The 16,932-nt window shown below is 36.3% G+C and overlaps 1 protein-coding gene across 1 annotated transcript in view; it reads left to right on the top strand.

The window, feature by feature from the left end:
- LOC142346283 (uncharacterized) overlaps nucleotides 1-16,932 on the top strand; it is a 175,476-nt gene that overhangs the window by 29,428 nt on the left and 129,116 nt on the right. Inside the window, exon 2 of the mRNA XM_075398796.1 lies at nucleotides 314-387. Coding sequence (XP_075254911.1) covers nucleotides 314-387 — 74 coding nt within the window. The remainder of the gene's footprint in view (nucleotides 1-313; nucleotides 388-16,932) is intronic.

The raw sequence follows: 16,932 nt of genomic DNA, 5'->3' as shown, positions 1-16,932 counted from the left end.
TTTGAAAATATGATTTTCCGAGTGCAAATTTGCCATATTTTGTTTGTAGAATGGCTTCAGGTGGGCATTTAATCGCCGTGAAAAATAAAATGAAAGCGAAAATTAGCCCTGTGTTCTCAAAAATGAGTGTTTCGAAAAAGTCTTCTTGCTACGAATAGCCGAGGATTATATTATATTTAAAAAGAATGAACTAAGTGTTCGATTATCTAAAACTTGTGACATAAAAAATTGTTCTGTATAAAATATGCCCTCGAAGAAGTTATTGCATTTCATTATCCGCTTCCGCTCATTACACTCGTTTTGCATATTTTAGTGACTATAGGATTGCAGTTGAGATGGAGCCAAGTGATAAGATCAAGGCGTTCATCCAAGGAGTCTCCAGGAATGGTAAGTTGAGAATCATCGCCGAACAGGCGGACAATCTTTTTGCTCTTTTGCGTACTTTTTATTCCACTTAGTTAACTATTCTAATTATTTTGTATTGTTTTTATACTTAATCAATTCTTAAATAATTTTTGGCAAAGGGGTCTCATTCGCTAGCCTCTGTGACCCTTCTTGTAATGTTATAAATTGTTGTAAAAATTAATTTTAATTGTTTTTTAGCACTGTTGCGGTTTAAGGTCATATTTATGCAATTTTCGTCTTACCTTGAAATAAATTCCGTTACTAATATTAAAATATTAGCTATTTGCTTAGTCTGTACTGGTTTCTTGAATATCACAGTAGTATACTAAAATGCACGTATTGTCACGGGGGGGGGGGGGGGGACCGTCCCCCCATGACAAATCGTGCAAAACGTTTTGTCACGTGTGGGGACGTCCCCACCCGTGACGAATCGTGCGGTACATTTTTGAGGCCGAAAAATTTTGTCTCTCAATTTTGCCGGAGGGACAAAAACTTGGTAAAAATTTTCTCGATTTGTGCCGAGGACAAATTTGTGGGGACAAAAACTTGTAAAATTTTTGTCAATTTTGTGCGGTGAGAAAAACTTGTGAAATTTTTGGCAAATTTGTTCGGTGGGCAAAAACTTCCGATATTTCCAGCTATTTTGTGTGGGGGTTAAAATTTCAGAGTTATCTGGAATTATTGAAAAACTTGTGAAAATTTTGCATTTTTTGGGGTCCATTAAGTTGATTTCGAAGTTTAAAAATTCCTAAACCCTTTTTTAGTCAAAAAGACTATTCATGGGTTTTCGAAAGACATATAACTGACTTACCTTTTCTTTATTTCAATCTCTTGATAAGTTTTATCCAATATATCGATATAAATAGAACGAAATGGAGTCGAATTTTGGTGGTTTTGATCCAACATCTGGTTTTAATTTGATAGTTTTACTGCCCATATGTTATCCCAGATTAGGGAGTGTGGGCAGATTAGAAAACCAATAAAATTTAAGTGCCAGGGCTCCAAATTGAGAGTTATTGGGTCTGGTATGAATATTGCAGCGTCCAAGGTGAAAAGAATGCAACTTTGCAGAAAATAAGAAATATACGTTTGAAATGGACAAAACAAATGCTCGAAACTATATGAAATGTTCCGAAAAAGTACTGAAAAAGAGTTTGAAAGTGTGCGGTAAAGCAATTCATATACCACGTTTGTATGACGGGAGAGTTAAAAATCGAGAAAAAATTGTGTCTTTTGAGTAAAAATTGTTGTTTTTGAACAATTTTATGCAAAATACTTCCTCAAAAAGCAATTCCATTATGCACAAAATGTTTTGCATTGTGAATGACAACAAGTGCAGACCGGTAAATTCTGTAAAACAAGGTGTTTGAGGGATAGTGCAAATGTGATCACGTAATATAGTATAAAACTTGGGGAAAATTATAAAAATGACAATTTTAAGGGGAAAAACTGATGTCCGACTGAACCTTACTGCGTAACTTAGGCGAAATGATAGAATGAACAGTCTATTTTCCTTAAATACGCGAAAAAACTAACTTCTCTTTGTGAATGAAATTTTAATTTTTTCTTTACCTTAATAAACAGTTTTCCTGTTCTGTTTTTCTCCTAAAATCTTCATAGCACTAACAATAACTATAGCTGTATGTCTACAGTGTTCATCAATTTTTATCTAATCTGCACTTGTTTTTCCGACCTCTCTTTGGTTGAAAGCTGACTGAAGATTAATTTTAGACTGGTGCATATGACAAAATATGTTTTTGATTTTTGTTTGTTTTGCAAGTTATGGCCTCGGCTTTCGTGATTGGTTTCTCGAGTTTTAGGAATTTTTATGCCTACTACATGTGCCAACATATGTCTTTCATTTCCATAAGCAATTCAGTGTGGTCGTCTCAGGTTCTCTGATTGGTCAGTCGAGTTTAAGCTTTATTACTGTCTTGCACGTGTTTGAACACGTGTTGTTTTATTATCAAAGACAAGGAGTGGTCTCTTTTATTACAATAAGCAATTAAGTGTGGTGTTCACCGCCTCTCTGATTGGTCAGTCGAATTTAAGCTTTATTACCGTCTTGCACATGTTTGAACACGTGTTGTTTTATTATCAAAGACAAGGTGTGGTCTCTTTTATTACCATAAGCAATTCAGTGTGGTCGTATCCGCCTCTCTGATTGGTCAGTCGAGTTTAGCCTTTATTATCGTCTTGCAAAATTTGAACACGTATTGTTTCATTATCAAAGACACGGTGTGGTCACAAGTTTGAGTTTGTGTTTAAAAAGAAAGTAGTATGTCGTCGTCTCAAGATTACTTTGATTTTTATCACGATATCGCATGTTCAATAGAATGTGTATACTGTTTACTGTGTATAAGATAAAAACTGAATGGAAGCAAAAGTTCAATTTCAAGTGGAACAATGTGCGTTGAGACAAAAAATAGAGAGAAATGTTAGGCTATATAACACGGAACAAACAATACTAACAAAATAATTTTCACACTAGAAGATCTCAAACAAAAGAAACAATGTCTTTAATTGAGTATTAGAAGTTGATATCAAGTTTTTGTTTCTTTGGAGCCAAGCAAAGGCTCACTGGTAGCGTCTCAAGACTGCTGCTGGCAATTATGGAAACTTCCACTACCTTGGGAGTTGAGGGAGTTGGCGTTGAGTCTGGTAGAGGAGAATTTGCCCGAGTTGTAATGTCTGGACTTTCGGGGCTATTTGGAATCCGCCAGAAACTATCGATAATTTCCAGGTCCCTCCAATAGCCCTCCTGATTTTTGTATAGGGAATCTCTTTGATATCATAGTCGTAAAGAATTTTCCTAACAATTTCATCTATCGTCTCTGGATTGAAAAAAAATTCTCTTACGTAGCCGGTAATATCGATCGTGTACTGTGCTCCTTTCATCAGCGCCTTCTCAAATCTGAATGATTGGATGTAGTCAAAAATTACAATTGGTAGCGCCTTGTGGTTAATTGTAATCCACTCATTGTCCCGCAACTCTTGTTTAACAATAACGACTTGCTCTTTTTTGTAAGTTTCATATGCTATTGTTCTCAAATCAGGATTGGCCTCTTCTTTCAGAATAATTGCCACCGGAGACATGTTGAAACCTTGAAGAAAAGGTTGCAATTAATGATTTGTGGTAATTTGTTAGGTTGTGAAAACTTTTGGTCAGCTTTACTATATAATTAAAAGATAAAACAATTTGTTCTAAAACTAAAGAATTGAGTATCAATCTATATCAACTGTGCTATAATAGCCTTTTGAAGTCACGTTTTGAGAATAATTAGATTGTTAACAATAGTAAAGAAAGAGAAAAAGAATTGAGGAAAGACTGTGAAAAGATTTTGCAAACAATTTAAGTTTGTTGTAGAGCAAAGATTTGGATTTTGTGAGCCACCAAACAGTATGCAAGAATTGAAAGAAATGATTACATTTGTTGGATTGTTTTCCTTGTTTAGGCGTGTTGCTTCTAAGAATAGCTCAAAAACATACTTGTCACGTAGAGCATAATAGTTGGATATATGTGGTTTTTATCTTAGCCAATCAGAAAACAGCAACAACTATGCTTGTCACGTAGAGCATAATAGTTGGATATATGTGGTTTTTATCTTAGCCAATCAGAAAACAGCAACAACTATACTTGTCACGTAGAGCATAATAGTTGGATATCTTTGGTTTTTATCTTAGCCAATCAGAAAACAGCAATAACTATACTTGTCACGTAGAGAATAAAAGTTGGATGTATTTGGTTTTTATCTTAGCCAATCAGAAAACAGCAATAACTATACTTGTCACGTAGAGCATTAAAGTTGGATATATTTGGTTTTTATCTTAGCCAATCAAAATACAGCAAATAATGAAATTTAACCTTAGTTCTAGTAAGGCGAAAGGAGAGTGACTACAGACAGTTTACGAATGCTTTGTTCTATGTCTTATCATAACCAATTGGAGAATTCATGGGCAAACAAAAACAACAGGCAGTTAGCATTGCGGTTATTGGTTCTTAGCGTTTAAAATTATGAAATTCAAAACTCGATAAGTTAGTCTTTCGCTATTATTAGAATGACAAAATCTTATTCACTCGTTGTTTAATGATTGTTAATAATAAATGGTTTAGACTCTTCAGCGAAAAGCATTAAAAACTTCGTTGAGTTGCAGTTCGGTAAGTGAAAAAAAAGACTTGGCATGCGATTTGATCAACCAATTCTTTGTAGAAACTGTTTGGAAAACATTCACGACAAATACTTATCCATTTCTACATCTTATCCTAAAAAATCAGTAAGATTAAGATATTTCCTGCCAGCAAGTGAATATTTTAGTGAGTTGGACTGCTTTGATCATGATATTGCTCTAAAATTGCGTCCATATGGAGGTCTAATTGGCATCGACAATTCATCTCTCGACAAGTATCTACAAGTGTCAAAAATTTTACGTTTGCACGCTATTTTTTACGACGCAGGTGGTTTCATATACGAAATATATAACCAAGGACCTGGTTATTATATGCTTCCGTGCAAAAGCAACAACTGTTTTAGCGGGCATTTGTCGGGAATATTATTTTGCTTATATATAAAGATTTTTTATCCGTCAATTTTTCACTTATTGGAATGCTGAGCAGCAAAACGGTTGTGTTAGACGTTGAAGGATTTCGTCACAGAAAAGAAAAATTTATTGTTAAAGAGTTTGGAATTTGTACTGAATTTGCACAAGTTATAGTGAGTTAACAACTCAACAAAAGCAATCTTCCAGTTGGTTGAGTAGAAATTTGCACGGTATTGATTGGGACATAGGAAATTATCCCTATATTTATCTAACACAATTAATTCAAAGCTTTCGCTTGTGAAATCCTGGTGCAATATTCTACGCTAAGGGAGCGGAAAAAGTTAATTTTTTGTCAGAATTGCTTGAATGCCCTGTTATTGATCTGTTCGATATCTGTGAACTATTTTACATAAAATTGTCAATCATTCAAAGGGCAAAAACAATTTCAACAAACATTGTGCAAAAGAAAAAGCCATTTTCTATTTCAACTGGTTAACCAATGAGAGAGGAATTGACGAAAGTGGAGGCACCGTTGTCACCGAGTTCAACTATTTGTGCCTTGATTACGGGGGACGGGAATCTGAGTCTTTCAATTTCCGAAGACGAAACCATAAAAACCGGAAACCAGTTTTTACAGAGAAAAGTTAAATTGTTGCTGACTGAGGACAAAATTCGGTCATTCACTCATTTAGTATTGTATTGAACCTTTTCTTCAGTGGAGAAAGCAGAATGTCAAAAAATCAACCCAGAGTCTGTCCTCCGAAACTCTTACTGATATCGAAGCACCCGGTTGGTGAGGAAATTGACAAAAACGATCCTTCACTGCCAAAAGAGATTCAACACTTGGTGATTGAAGGAGTGCACAAAATTGTTCATTATAACAAAACTGAGAGACTGTGAGTGGTTCATATGAAAGAATTTCTAACTGATGTCAATTGCTGTGAGTTGTTTTATGTAAACTGATATCCAATTTATACTTTTTTAACAAGTTTTTATTTTGTGTTGTGATGGAGGGATTAACAGTTGATCAAGTTGACGCTGTTGTAGAAGAAAATTGAAAAAGAAAGTAGCAGCAAATCGTCTTGGAAATTTTGTAACCAAACATCTTTGCCACGCTCAGAAGTTGTATTTTTTGTGCAAATGTTTGTTATATTACTGCTAATATCACTTTGTATTGTGAAGTTAACCGTGTTAAAACCGAATTGTGAAGAAACCTCAGTTTGGATATCCATATTGTCAAGTTTAGTTGGATACATTTTACCAAATCCAAGACTTTGAATTAAAGTATATCTACGCAAGATAGAGTCTTCATGGCCGTTGTAGGGCCCTCAGGTTGTGGCAAAACAGAGTTAATTTTCAAAATGTTGAGTGGAAACACATTTTACCCGAAATTTAACCACATTATATTTTTATACCGAGAAATGCAACAAATATACATACAAATGGAGCAGAAACTCGGAGTTATTTTGAAAAAGTATGCCAATTTAGAATTTTTGAATAACCTTGAAAACTTTCTTTCGATAATCGACGACTCGTGCGAAGAAATTTATAACGACAAAGAAATTGTTCAGTTGGCCACTGCAGGGCGTCACAAGAACATTAAGGTTATTTTCATCAAGCACAATCATTATCAGCAGAGCAAGTGGTCTCGTACAATAGACTTGAACACATCACACATCATTTTGGTCAAATAGCCCGCGATATTCAACAAGTCGAATTTTTAGGCAAGCATTTAAATCTTGTTAAATTTTTAAAACATTGCTATCAATTGGCAACGAAAGAACCATTTGGGCATTTGCTTATCGATCTTGCAACCCCTCTAAACAACCCCTCCAAACAATGAAAGAGAAAAAATTATCTATACTGAAGCAAATGGTGCACTTGCCACCAAAACAGTTAAGGAAATACCTGCGTAATTGTGATAGTGATCTTATACTGGTTCTATGTGAATGTCTTCACAATGTCTTGCTGGGTCATGTTAGAGTGAAAGTAAGAGACTTAGAAAAGTACAGACACATATTTGAAAGTGTTCTCAAGAAAAAGTCATCAATGGATAAACGACGAACGCTTTTTCTAACAAAAACGTGTTTCGAATTGATTCAACTCATTATAAACTTTTGTTTCATCCATTTGAGTTAAACCATGTTAACTGCTGAAGAATTTATTTTGATTCCCAAAAATCAGTTTATGAAAGAGCAACCGTATACCTCACAAATTCTAAGCGATCCCAGTGTTCAGCATACCGGTGCTCAATTTACCTTTTTGAACCGAATGTGACCAAATGAAAACACTAAAAAAGAGTACCTGGAAATTTTAGATACAAGGGAAACAATTGATCCCACGAGTTGTCAAAAATTGCGAACAAAATTCTTCAAAACCTTAACGTTTTAGCGCCAGCGAAGTTTACCAGGACAGAGAAAATAGTTAGCCTCATTAAAGAGTCAAAAAAAGGTTGTTATAGACGAAAATGAAAATTTCATTGTTGACGGAACAGCGACAGGAAAAAGTGTCCCTATTTTTCGCTATGATTTGCAACAACCAACTAAAAAACTAAGTAATACAGATTGTTTTAAGATTCTTGAGGTTTTAAACATAAAAGAAGACTTGGTGATCAACAGAAATGCTAAAATTGCGATACGGAAAAGAACTCAAAGAACTGCCAAACCAAAAAAGAAAAGGAAAAGTATTTCGCCAAAAGGAATCAAGCACAAAGAAACCAGTCAATTACTTACCGAAGAATCCTCAGACGCCGGAAGTGGTTTCGAAACTTCGAAGGAATACAGAACTCAGCAAGGGGAGAAGGACTGGGAGTCTTTCGACGAATGAGAAAAAATTGCTTGAGTTGAAATATACGAAAGGTCCCGCAGCATACGGAAGCGTAAAAAATCTACAAAGAATCACAAACTTGAAACCAGGTAAAGTGAAATTGTTCCTGGAGGACAAAAATGCCCACACAAAGCATTAAAAATATAGAAAAAAAATTTCCAACACTGAAGGTTATTGTCTACGATATAAACGAAATTTGGTCGCTAGAATTGGCTCATGTGGATAAATTAGCAAAAGAGAAAAAAGATGTAAAATATTTATTGGTTGCAGTGGACTGTATCTCACGTTAACTACGAGTGGAAACCTTAAAATCAAAGTACGCCACAACAACAGCAGATGCGTTTAAGAAAATTATAAGGAACAAGCGACCTAAAAAAGTGTGGGTAGATGCTGGTACAGAATTTAAGGGCTCTTTCAGCACTCTGTCAGAAAAATGAAATCGAAGTTTATAAAACTTTCAGCGAGAAAAAATCAGCATTTGCGGAAAGAAATATACGATCGCTCAAGAAATTGATATACAAGTATTTAGAAGACCAATGGACATACTCGTATATTAATCAATTGCAGAGCTTTGTACAAACCATTAACTCTAGAGTCAACAGAGTAACGAAGTTGGCGCCGAATAAAGTGACAAAGAAAGACGTTCCTTACTTGATATCATTAATTTTTAATGATTCAGCAAATCTAGTTCGCCGACCAAAGTTTTACGTTGGGGACTTTGTGCGAATATCAAAAGCGGATCTTACTTTTAGAAAAGGATACAAGCAAACATTTAACAACGAAGTTTTTGAGATGTACGATATACCTACAACAAATCCCTCTACTTATTGTCTCATTGACGCATCCCAGGAGCCAGTCAAGGGAAAATTTTATTAATTGGAGTTGGTCAAAGTTAGAGACAACAGTAGTGAAATAACAAAACATGAATGAATTCACGGTTCACTTAGTTTCATCAGCCTCTATGAATATTTTTCCTCAAAACACCTTGTACTCATTCAAAAATTATTTCACTGAAGAAATTAATTTGTAGGGGGATTGGCGATTTGCACTAAGTGAAATTATCTTCCCGGCAAAAATAAATCAAGTGAACAAAAGTGATTTAAAGATATCTTCTTCTGAAGGCCTTAAGTTTTATGAGAAAAGTATTCCATTTGATGCTGTCTCCAGACCATACGGAGGAGAACGAGCTATTATTGGAACTGGTTCCTATGAAAACCGTGACCATCTTTTGAGATCCTTAAAAACAGCTACGGGATTGCCTCATTTTGACTATCAATTTAACAAAATCAACGGAGTTGGTAAAAACGAAGGAATTACTTTTCCGGATAACGAAATTCCAAGCATACTAGGTTTCAACGGTATTCATGATGGGTCTGGTTATCATATTGGATACAAGATGTTGGACACTTGTAAATCTGACCATGGCTAATGACGAAGAAAAAACTTTTGTTGGCGATTATCCTTTTGATTTGTCTGCAGGGAAGCAACTAATTTTTATTTACGTTAACATAATTGAGTATCAATACGTAGGTGATACCAAAGCAACTCTTATTCGAGTCATTGATTCAAAACAACGATTGAAAAACGGTAGCCCCTGCGAAATAGAGCCAACACACAGAATTGTTTTCAGCAACTTTGAATACAAAAAGTTACTATCAAAAATTTTTCAGTCAATTGAAATTCAATTGCCGACAGAAAGTGGAGAATTAGTTCCATTCGCTGGAACAGGACTTTAAATTTAAAAAATTCGACTAAATGTAACCCTACTATCAACAGCAATCGGTGTCACCATTTTCAGGACACTATCGTCAACGAGGAAGTGGTTTTGGGGCTTTAGCAGCAGGTATTGGCAGAGCGGCAATACCGATTGCAAAAAAGTTTCATTGGCCTGTAGCCAAAAAGATTGGACGTGAATTAATTTTTGAAGCAGCTCCTGAGCTGGTAGAGGTTGTTACAAAGAAAAAGTCTCCAAAACAAGCATTAAAATCGACTGTGCAAAAATTTGTAAGAAAACAAGTGGGCGGATCAAAAAGAATACGTAAATTAAAAACCAACGGTGAAAAACCAAAACAAGCCATTCGTAAGAAGCCTTTGACGAGAAGTCGGTCAAATTTCTTTTCTAAAGTTCAAAATGATTACTAATTTTCTGCCCGCAGAGGCAACCCACACCACACTTGATTTGTTTGAAAAACAGCCTCTGCTTATTACTTTTGACAATGCTTTTACTCAAAAAGTCGGACCATCATATTCACCGGACGGTCCAATTCTTCAATTTGAAGTTTTGGGCGATGGAAACAATTTCATAGATTTACAAAAACTTCTTGAAATTAAATGCAAAATCTCCCGAAACAATGACGGCGATTTAAGGGCAGGAACTGATGCTACAAATACAGGCGCGCCATACTTTAGCAACAACGCATTACATTCTTTATTTTCAGAATGCACTGTATCGTGACGCTAACGGTGTTAAAATTTCCAACACAAACGGAAATTATGCTCACAAAGCATTCATTGAAACGGAATTTTCTTCAGGAGAAACTGCAAAAAACACATGGCTAGTTTGTCAGGGATATTATTACGAGGATGAGCCAGCTAAAATTGATGGCACCGACGGTCGCGCGGACGATGTAGCGGCCAGAAAAGCTCTTGTTGCTACTTCCCAGGAAAACTATTTTATTGGAAAGCCGGCGAGTGATATTTTACTTGTGATAAATACTTACTTAGTGGTGTTACTCTGCGAATTTCATTTAGAAGGTCTACCAATGATTTTCCTCTAATTTCAGATTCAAAGAAACATTACAAAGTCAAAATAATTGAGGCTAATCTCTACGTTAGAAAAATGACAATAGCGGATTATGTTTTGACGGCAATTGAGAAAACTCTACTAAAAACACCTGCCGTGTATCGCTATACAGAAGTATTGCCACGAACTTTTTTAGCTACAACTGGAATAAGAAGTTGGAGCCATGAGGATATTTTCTCGAAAGAACCTGTACGACGTACGATAATTGCAATGGCAACAAATCATGCATACCTTGGAACTAATCGCACTAATCCTTTTTACTACCAGAAATTCAATTTGAGCCAAATTGTTGTTTATCGAAATGGTCAACCAAAGGTTGGCATGGCATAACTCTGGACAATTATCCCAATCACTTTATTCTAGCTTTTGATTTAACATCAACGCAAGAGGCTTCTCATGATTTCATTCATCCAGAACTTACAAATTGCTCAATTTCAGTTCAACTTACATTTGACGGAGCATTGGCAGCCAACGTAGAAATTCTATTTCTGGGTGAAAGAAGCTCAACACTTTATGTTAATTCGGAACGAAAAGTGACAAAAAATTTCGATTATCTTCTACCCCGCAGATGGATAGTGATGAAATACGCTATTTGTTTGGAAAATGTATTCATTTGAAATATTATTTTTATGGAGTTTTTGCAGCTGACAACTTCCCAAAGTTAACAAGAGAAGGATTTATCATAGTCAATGCTTCAACGTCGCAACATGCAGGAAGTCATTGGATGGTTCTTTTGTTTTACGAAAACAAAGTTTATTTGGCAGATCCGCTTGGAATCCCGATACAAAACTACCAATTATTGTATTGCCGACTGTTAAAATTTTACAATGAAGTAACTCAAATACTCAAACTTAAGCCAATTCAAAATCAAAACTTTGTGGACTTTCTTGCATTTATATTGCACATGTGATGTTTCCTTATGAATATCCTTTGATATTGAATATGAACGATAATGATTTGCTACGCTTTGCTAATCATATGCTCTAACATTTCTTAATTAACTTTTTTTTGCTCAATTCTTTCTTCAAAGACAAGAGAACAAGACAATTGTTAATTAAAAGATTTCGATTCTATATTAAAATTTATCAAAATCAAACTATTATCAACATGCAAACGAACCATAGCCACTATTTAATATCTCAAGTATTTTGGAAAGCTCACCGTACATACCACCATTATAAATACTATAAAATCTATCAATCGTGCAAGTAGGTAAAAAGTCAGTTTTCGTTTGAACATCCTGTGTCATTATCATGTTTACATTTGGTAATTTTTCCTTAAAATTTGAAACAGCTAGATTGTGTTGGTCGTTGTAACTGGCTGCCTCTTGAAGTTTTTCCATCACTTCGCCATAATGCACTATGTGAGAAGACCCCCGAATGAGCAGTTGAAAACAAGTGAGGTGACATGGTCTTGTATATGGTTTAGAAGAAGTATCCTTGAAGGGCTGCGGTAATTGATCAACAGCAGCAATGACATGGTAATGAAATTGTTTTTTGCAATGATCTTCACTTTTTTGCTGGCTGTATGCAAAGTTTTTTGTAAGATTAGAATCAGATTGAGGCTCACTATTGCAAATAAAATATCGAAAAAGTTTTTGGAATTGTCGAAAATTTTCAGGTGTACGTTTAAACATTGCTTCAACCATTTTCATTTGCTATTTAACTCTCTTTATCACTCTCTGAGGCTTTTTTTTGATTTTTTGAATCTGCAGCTACGATTTTGACCATTCGTTTCTAAACTGGAACCGGGCTGTAAACTCCTTTTGCCAGAGCTGCTCTGCTCGTTCGCAAACTTTGAGGGAGTTATTCTTCTGATAGCATCAATATTTTCTCCCACTTGCTCCAATTCCTGCATAGAGAGAGAGTGAGTTTTTGGTTGAAACGAATTTCAATGTCTCCGTTTTCTTTTTTGAAAAGTTTCAGCGATATATAAGTACCAGTATTATCAGATGTTTTCACACAGGCAACTACATATCGTTTTTCAGAACGCGCTATATCGTGATAAAAATCGAAGTAATCTTGAGACGACGACATATTACTTTCTTTTTAAACAAAAACTAAAACTTGTGACCACACCGTGTCTTTGATAATAAAACAATACGTGTTCAAACATGTGCAAGACGATAATAAAGGCTAAACTCGACTGACCAATCAGAGAGGCGAATACCACAACACTGAATTGCTTATGGTAATAAAGAGACCACACCTTGTCTTTGATAATAAAACAACACGTGTTCAAACATGTGCAAGACGGTAATAAAGCTTAAACTCGACTGACCAATCAGAGAGGCGGTGACGACCACACTTAATTGCTTATGGTAATAAAAGAGACCACACCTTGTCTTTGATAATAAAACAACACGTGTTCAAACAAGTGCAAGACAGTAATAAAGCTTAAACTCGACTGACCAATCAGAGGAGCTGAGACGACCACACTGAATTGCTTATGGAAATGAAAGACATATGTTGGCACATGTAGTAGACATAATAATTCCTAAAACTCGGCCAATCAATCACAAAAGCCGAGACCATAACTTGCAAAACAAACAAAAATCAAAAACATATTTTGTCATATGCACCAGTTAATCTTCAGTCAGCTTTCAACCAAAGAGAGGTCGGAAAAACAAGTGCAGATTAGATAAAAAGTGATAAACACTGTAGACTTACAGCTATAGTTATTGTTAGTGCTATGAAAATTTTAGGAGAACAAAAACAGAACAGGAAAACTGTTTATTAATGTAATGAAAAAATTAGAATTTCATTCACAAAAAAGAGAAGTTAGTTTTTTCGCGTATTTAAGGAAAATAGACTGTTCATTCTATCATTTCGCCTAAGTTACGCAGTAAGGTTCAGTCGGACATCAGTTTTTCCCCTTAAAATTGTCATTTTTATAATTTTCCCCAAGTTTTATACTATATTACGTGATCACATTTGCACTATCCCTCAAACACCTTGTTTTACAGAATTTACCGGTCTGCACTTGTTGTCATTCACAATGCAAAACATTTTGTGCATAATGGAATTGCTTTTTGAGGAAGTATTTTGCATAAAATTGTTCAAAAACAACAATTTTTACTCTAAAAATACACAATTTTCTCGATTTTTAACTCTCCCGTCATACAAACGTGGTATATGAATTGCTTTACCGCACAGTTTCAAACACTTTTTCAGTACTTTTTCGGAACATTTCATATAGTTTCGAGCATTTGTTTTGTCCATTTCATACGTATATTTCTTCTTATTTTCTGCAAAGTTGCATTCTTTTCACCTTGGACGCTGCAATATTCATACCAGACCCAATAACTCTCAATTTGGAGCCCTGGCACTTAAATTTTACTGGTTTTCTAATCTGCCCACACTCCCTAATCTGGGATAACATATGGGCAGTAAAACTATCAAATTAAAACCAGATGTTGGATCAAAACCACCAAAATTCGACTCCATTTCGTTCTATTTATATCGATATATTAGATAAAACTTATCAAGAGATTGAAATAAAGAAAAGGTAAGTCAGTTATATGTCTTTCGAAAACTTTCACAAGTTTTTCAATAATTCCAGATAACTCTGAAATTTTAACCCCCGCACAAAATAGCTGGAAATATCGGAAGTTTTTGCCCACCCAACAAATTTGCCAAAAATTTCACAAGTTTTTCTCACCGCACAAAATTGACAAAAATTTTACAAGTTTTTGTCCCCACAAATTTGAGAAAATTTTACAAGTTTTTGTCCCCGGCACAAATCGAGAAAATTTTTACAAGTTTTTGTCCCTCCGGCAAAATTGAGAGACAAAATTTTTCGACCTCAAAAATGTACCGCACGATTCGTCACGGGTGGGGGACGTCCCCCCGTGACAATACGTGCATTTTAGTATACTACTTATCACAGCATCGGGAAAAAATAACAGTAACTTCCAAAAGGAACATATTGTCTCATCTCTCGAATAAAAAAATGCCGCCGCGAAATTGTCTTTTTTAAAATAATTTATTGTTTCATCGCATTTTTTTTGAGTTTTTCTCTACATTAAAGCTGCTTTTTCATTGCTCCAAAACAAAGTTTGTAGCAATTAAGTATGTCTTGTGCAATTTTTTGCCCTCGAAAACGGTGTACCAGGAGAGGCACGTGCTAAAAACTGTAACTTTAAGAAACACCAAGACAATGTTGTTTTGATAGATGTAATTCAATGTTTAGGAAATGGATGACTTTTTCACGGTAGCAAAAAAAGATTTGTGAAGCAAATCTCAAGAAAGTTTTAACTGTTGAAAAGGAACAACAGTGAGCAAAGGGTAGCCCAGGCATATCGTGTCAAAGTAACTTTAACTCAAGGGTCTTTTTAGAAACACACCAACACTGGCGTCAGTGAAGCAAGCTGATTAGTTTGCTTTTCTGACGTCCGGCCGCAGCACCACGAACACTACACATTCAAAATTAACTGAAGGCGGAATACCGCAGTTTTTTCTGGTGAGCCCCCCTAAGCAAGCCCGAACGCGCAACCTCAAGGCAAAGGCAAGGGTAAAGGCAAAGACAAAGACCACGAATCAACCCCAAAGACCAAGACCCCCCACCGGACAATAAAGACCCCCAGCACAGTCAACATTTCAATACAAAACACAAAGCAGAACACAAACCGCCTGACAGCAATGCCGAACAGAACCATGCAACCACCCGTTTTAAAAGCAAAAATCAGGGTGATGGGGGAGAAAATTGCGAAAAACCTGCAAACCATGAGCGAATTGATTGACAGTGGGAACATAAACGCAGCGAAGTATGTTCATGAAAAGGCAGCAGAAACATTTTCGGAGTTCGAGGAAACCAGTTACGAGTTGATTTCACAGCTTGACGAAAATCAACAGAGACAAAATCACTGACACATGGAACAACATCGATGACAAGAAAATCAAAATTCAGAAGCACCTTTCGCAAGAAAACACCACAACAAACTTCAACACACGAGACAACAACGAGACAACAGTAACAGCCAATTCAACAGCCGATACCTCAGCAACCAACAACAACATCAACACTAGAGCAATTGGACAGCAGCAAACATCCATTAACAGAAGTTTACACAACGAACAACCGAAAACAAGCAATTCCGCTCAACGTGACAACCTCAACAGCTTTTGGTATGACAGACTAGCTTACTCAAGCAGCCTAAACGACCAGCAGAACAGACTAACTGGAAGGGGGGACACACAGGCATTCAATCAGCCAATAGTACAACCACAGCAATTGTCAACAACCTTATCACAACCAGTTCCATTCTATACGCCTTATATGGAAGCTCTTCCAAAGATGGATCTTCAGAAATTCAACGGTGACCCGAGCAAATGGGCAGATTGGTACAGCTGTTTCAGCTTGGAGACACTCATCTCAGTGATGGACAGAAGATCGCCTATCTACAGGGACTTGTAATTGGAAAAGCCAAAACAGCAATTGAAGGATTTGCCTGCAACGGACACCTGTACAAGGATGCAATAAACGAGTTGAAACAGCGTTTTGGGAACCCAAACGTCATCATTAGCAACTTGCTGGAGAAACTCATCAACTACAGGCCACCAACAGCATCTCTTCCTTGGACAATCCACTTTCATAAACACCATGACGAGGACACTGCAAGAACTGAACTTCGAAGCCGATCTCAACAGCAAGACCATTTTGAAGCATGCAACCGACAAACTACCTTGCAGCGAAGAATTTAAATGGAATCAGTTTGTTTTACGACGAAGAATTCAACAGCCGACACTTGCAGACTTCAACCAATGGATTAAGGAAATAGCCGAAGCACATGAACGTTAAACGCATCAAGGACGAAGCAGCACCAGCCTTAGCACAGCCAGTGACACACATCAACGAAATTTCAACTTAAATGGAACCCGACAATTTCATCAACAACCAACTCATCCGAACAGGGAACAACATCAGCAACAACAACCAACACAGAACATAACCAACTTTAGCAACAGCAACAGGAACCAGTACAACCAGAGGAGCACAACACAAATGTTTCAAGCAACAAGAGGAAGCAACAGCCAGCCTCTGCCTTGTGTCTTCAACGACGGTAATCATCAGTTATTCAATTGCCCAACGTTTAAAGCAAAGACAGCAGACGAAAGACTACAAACGGTTTATCAATTGAATCTTTGCAGAAATTGTTTGGGGGCGAACCATCGAGCCAACAATTGTCCCTCAAAATCTAATTGCTGATTAGTTTGCTTTTCTGACGTCCGGCCGCAGCACCACGAACACTACACATCCAAAATTAACTGAAGGCGGAATACCGCACATTTTTTTCTGGTGACCCCCCCTAACCAAGCCCGAACGCGCAACCTCAAGGCAAAGGCAAAGACAAAGACCAC

This window comes from Convolutriloba macropyga, chromosome 9, assembly GCF_964194025.1.
Source record: "Convolutriloba macropyga chromosome 9, txConMacr16.3, whole genome shotgun sequence".
NCBI classification, from domain to species: Eukaryota; Metazoa; Xenacoelomorpha; order Acoela; family Convolutidae; genus Convolutriloba; species Convolutriloba macropyga.
This window is presented reverse-complemented; position numbering and strand designations above follow the sequence as displayed.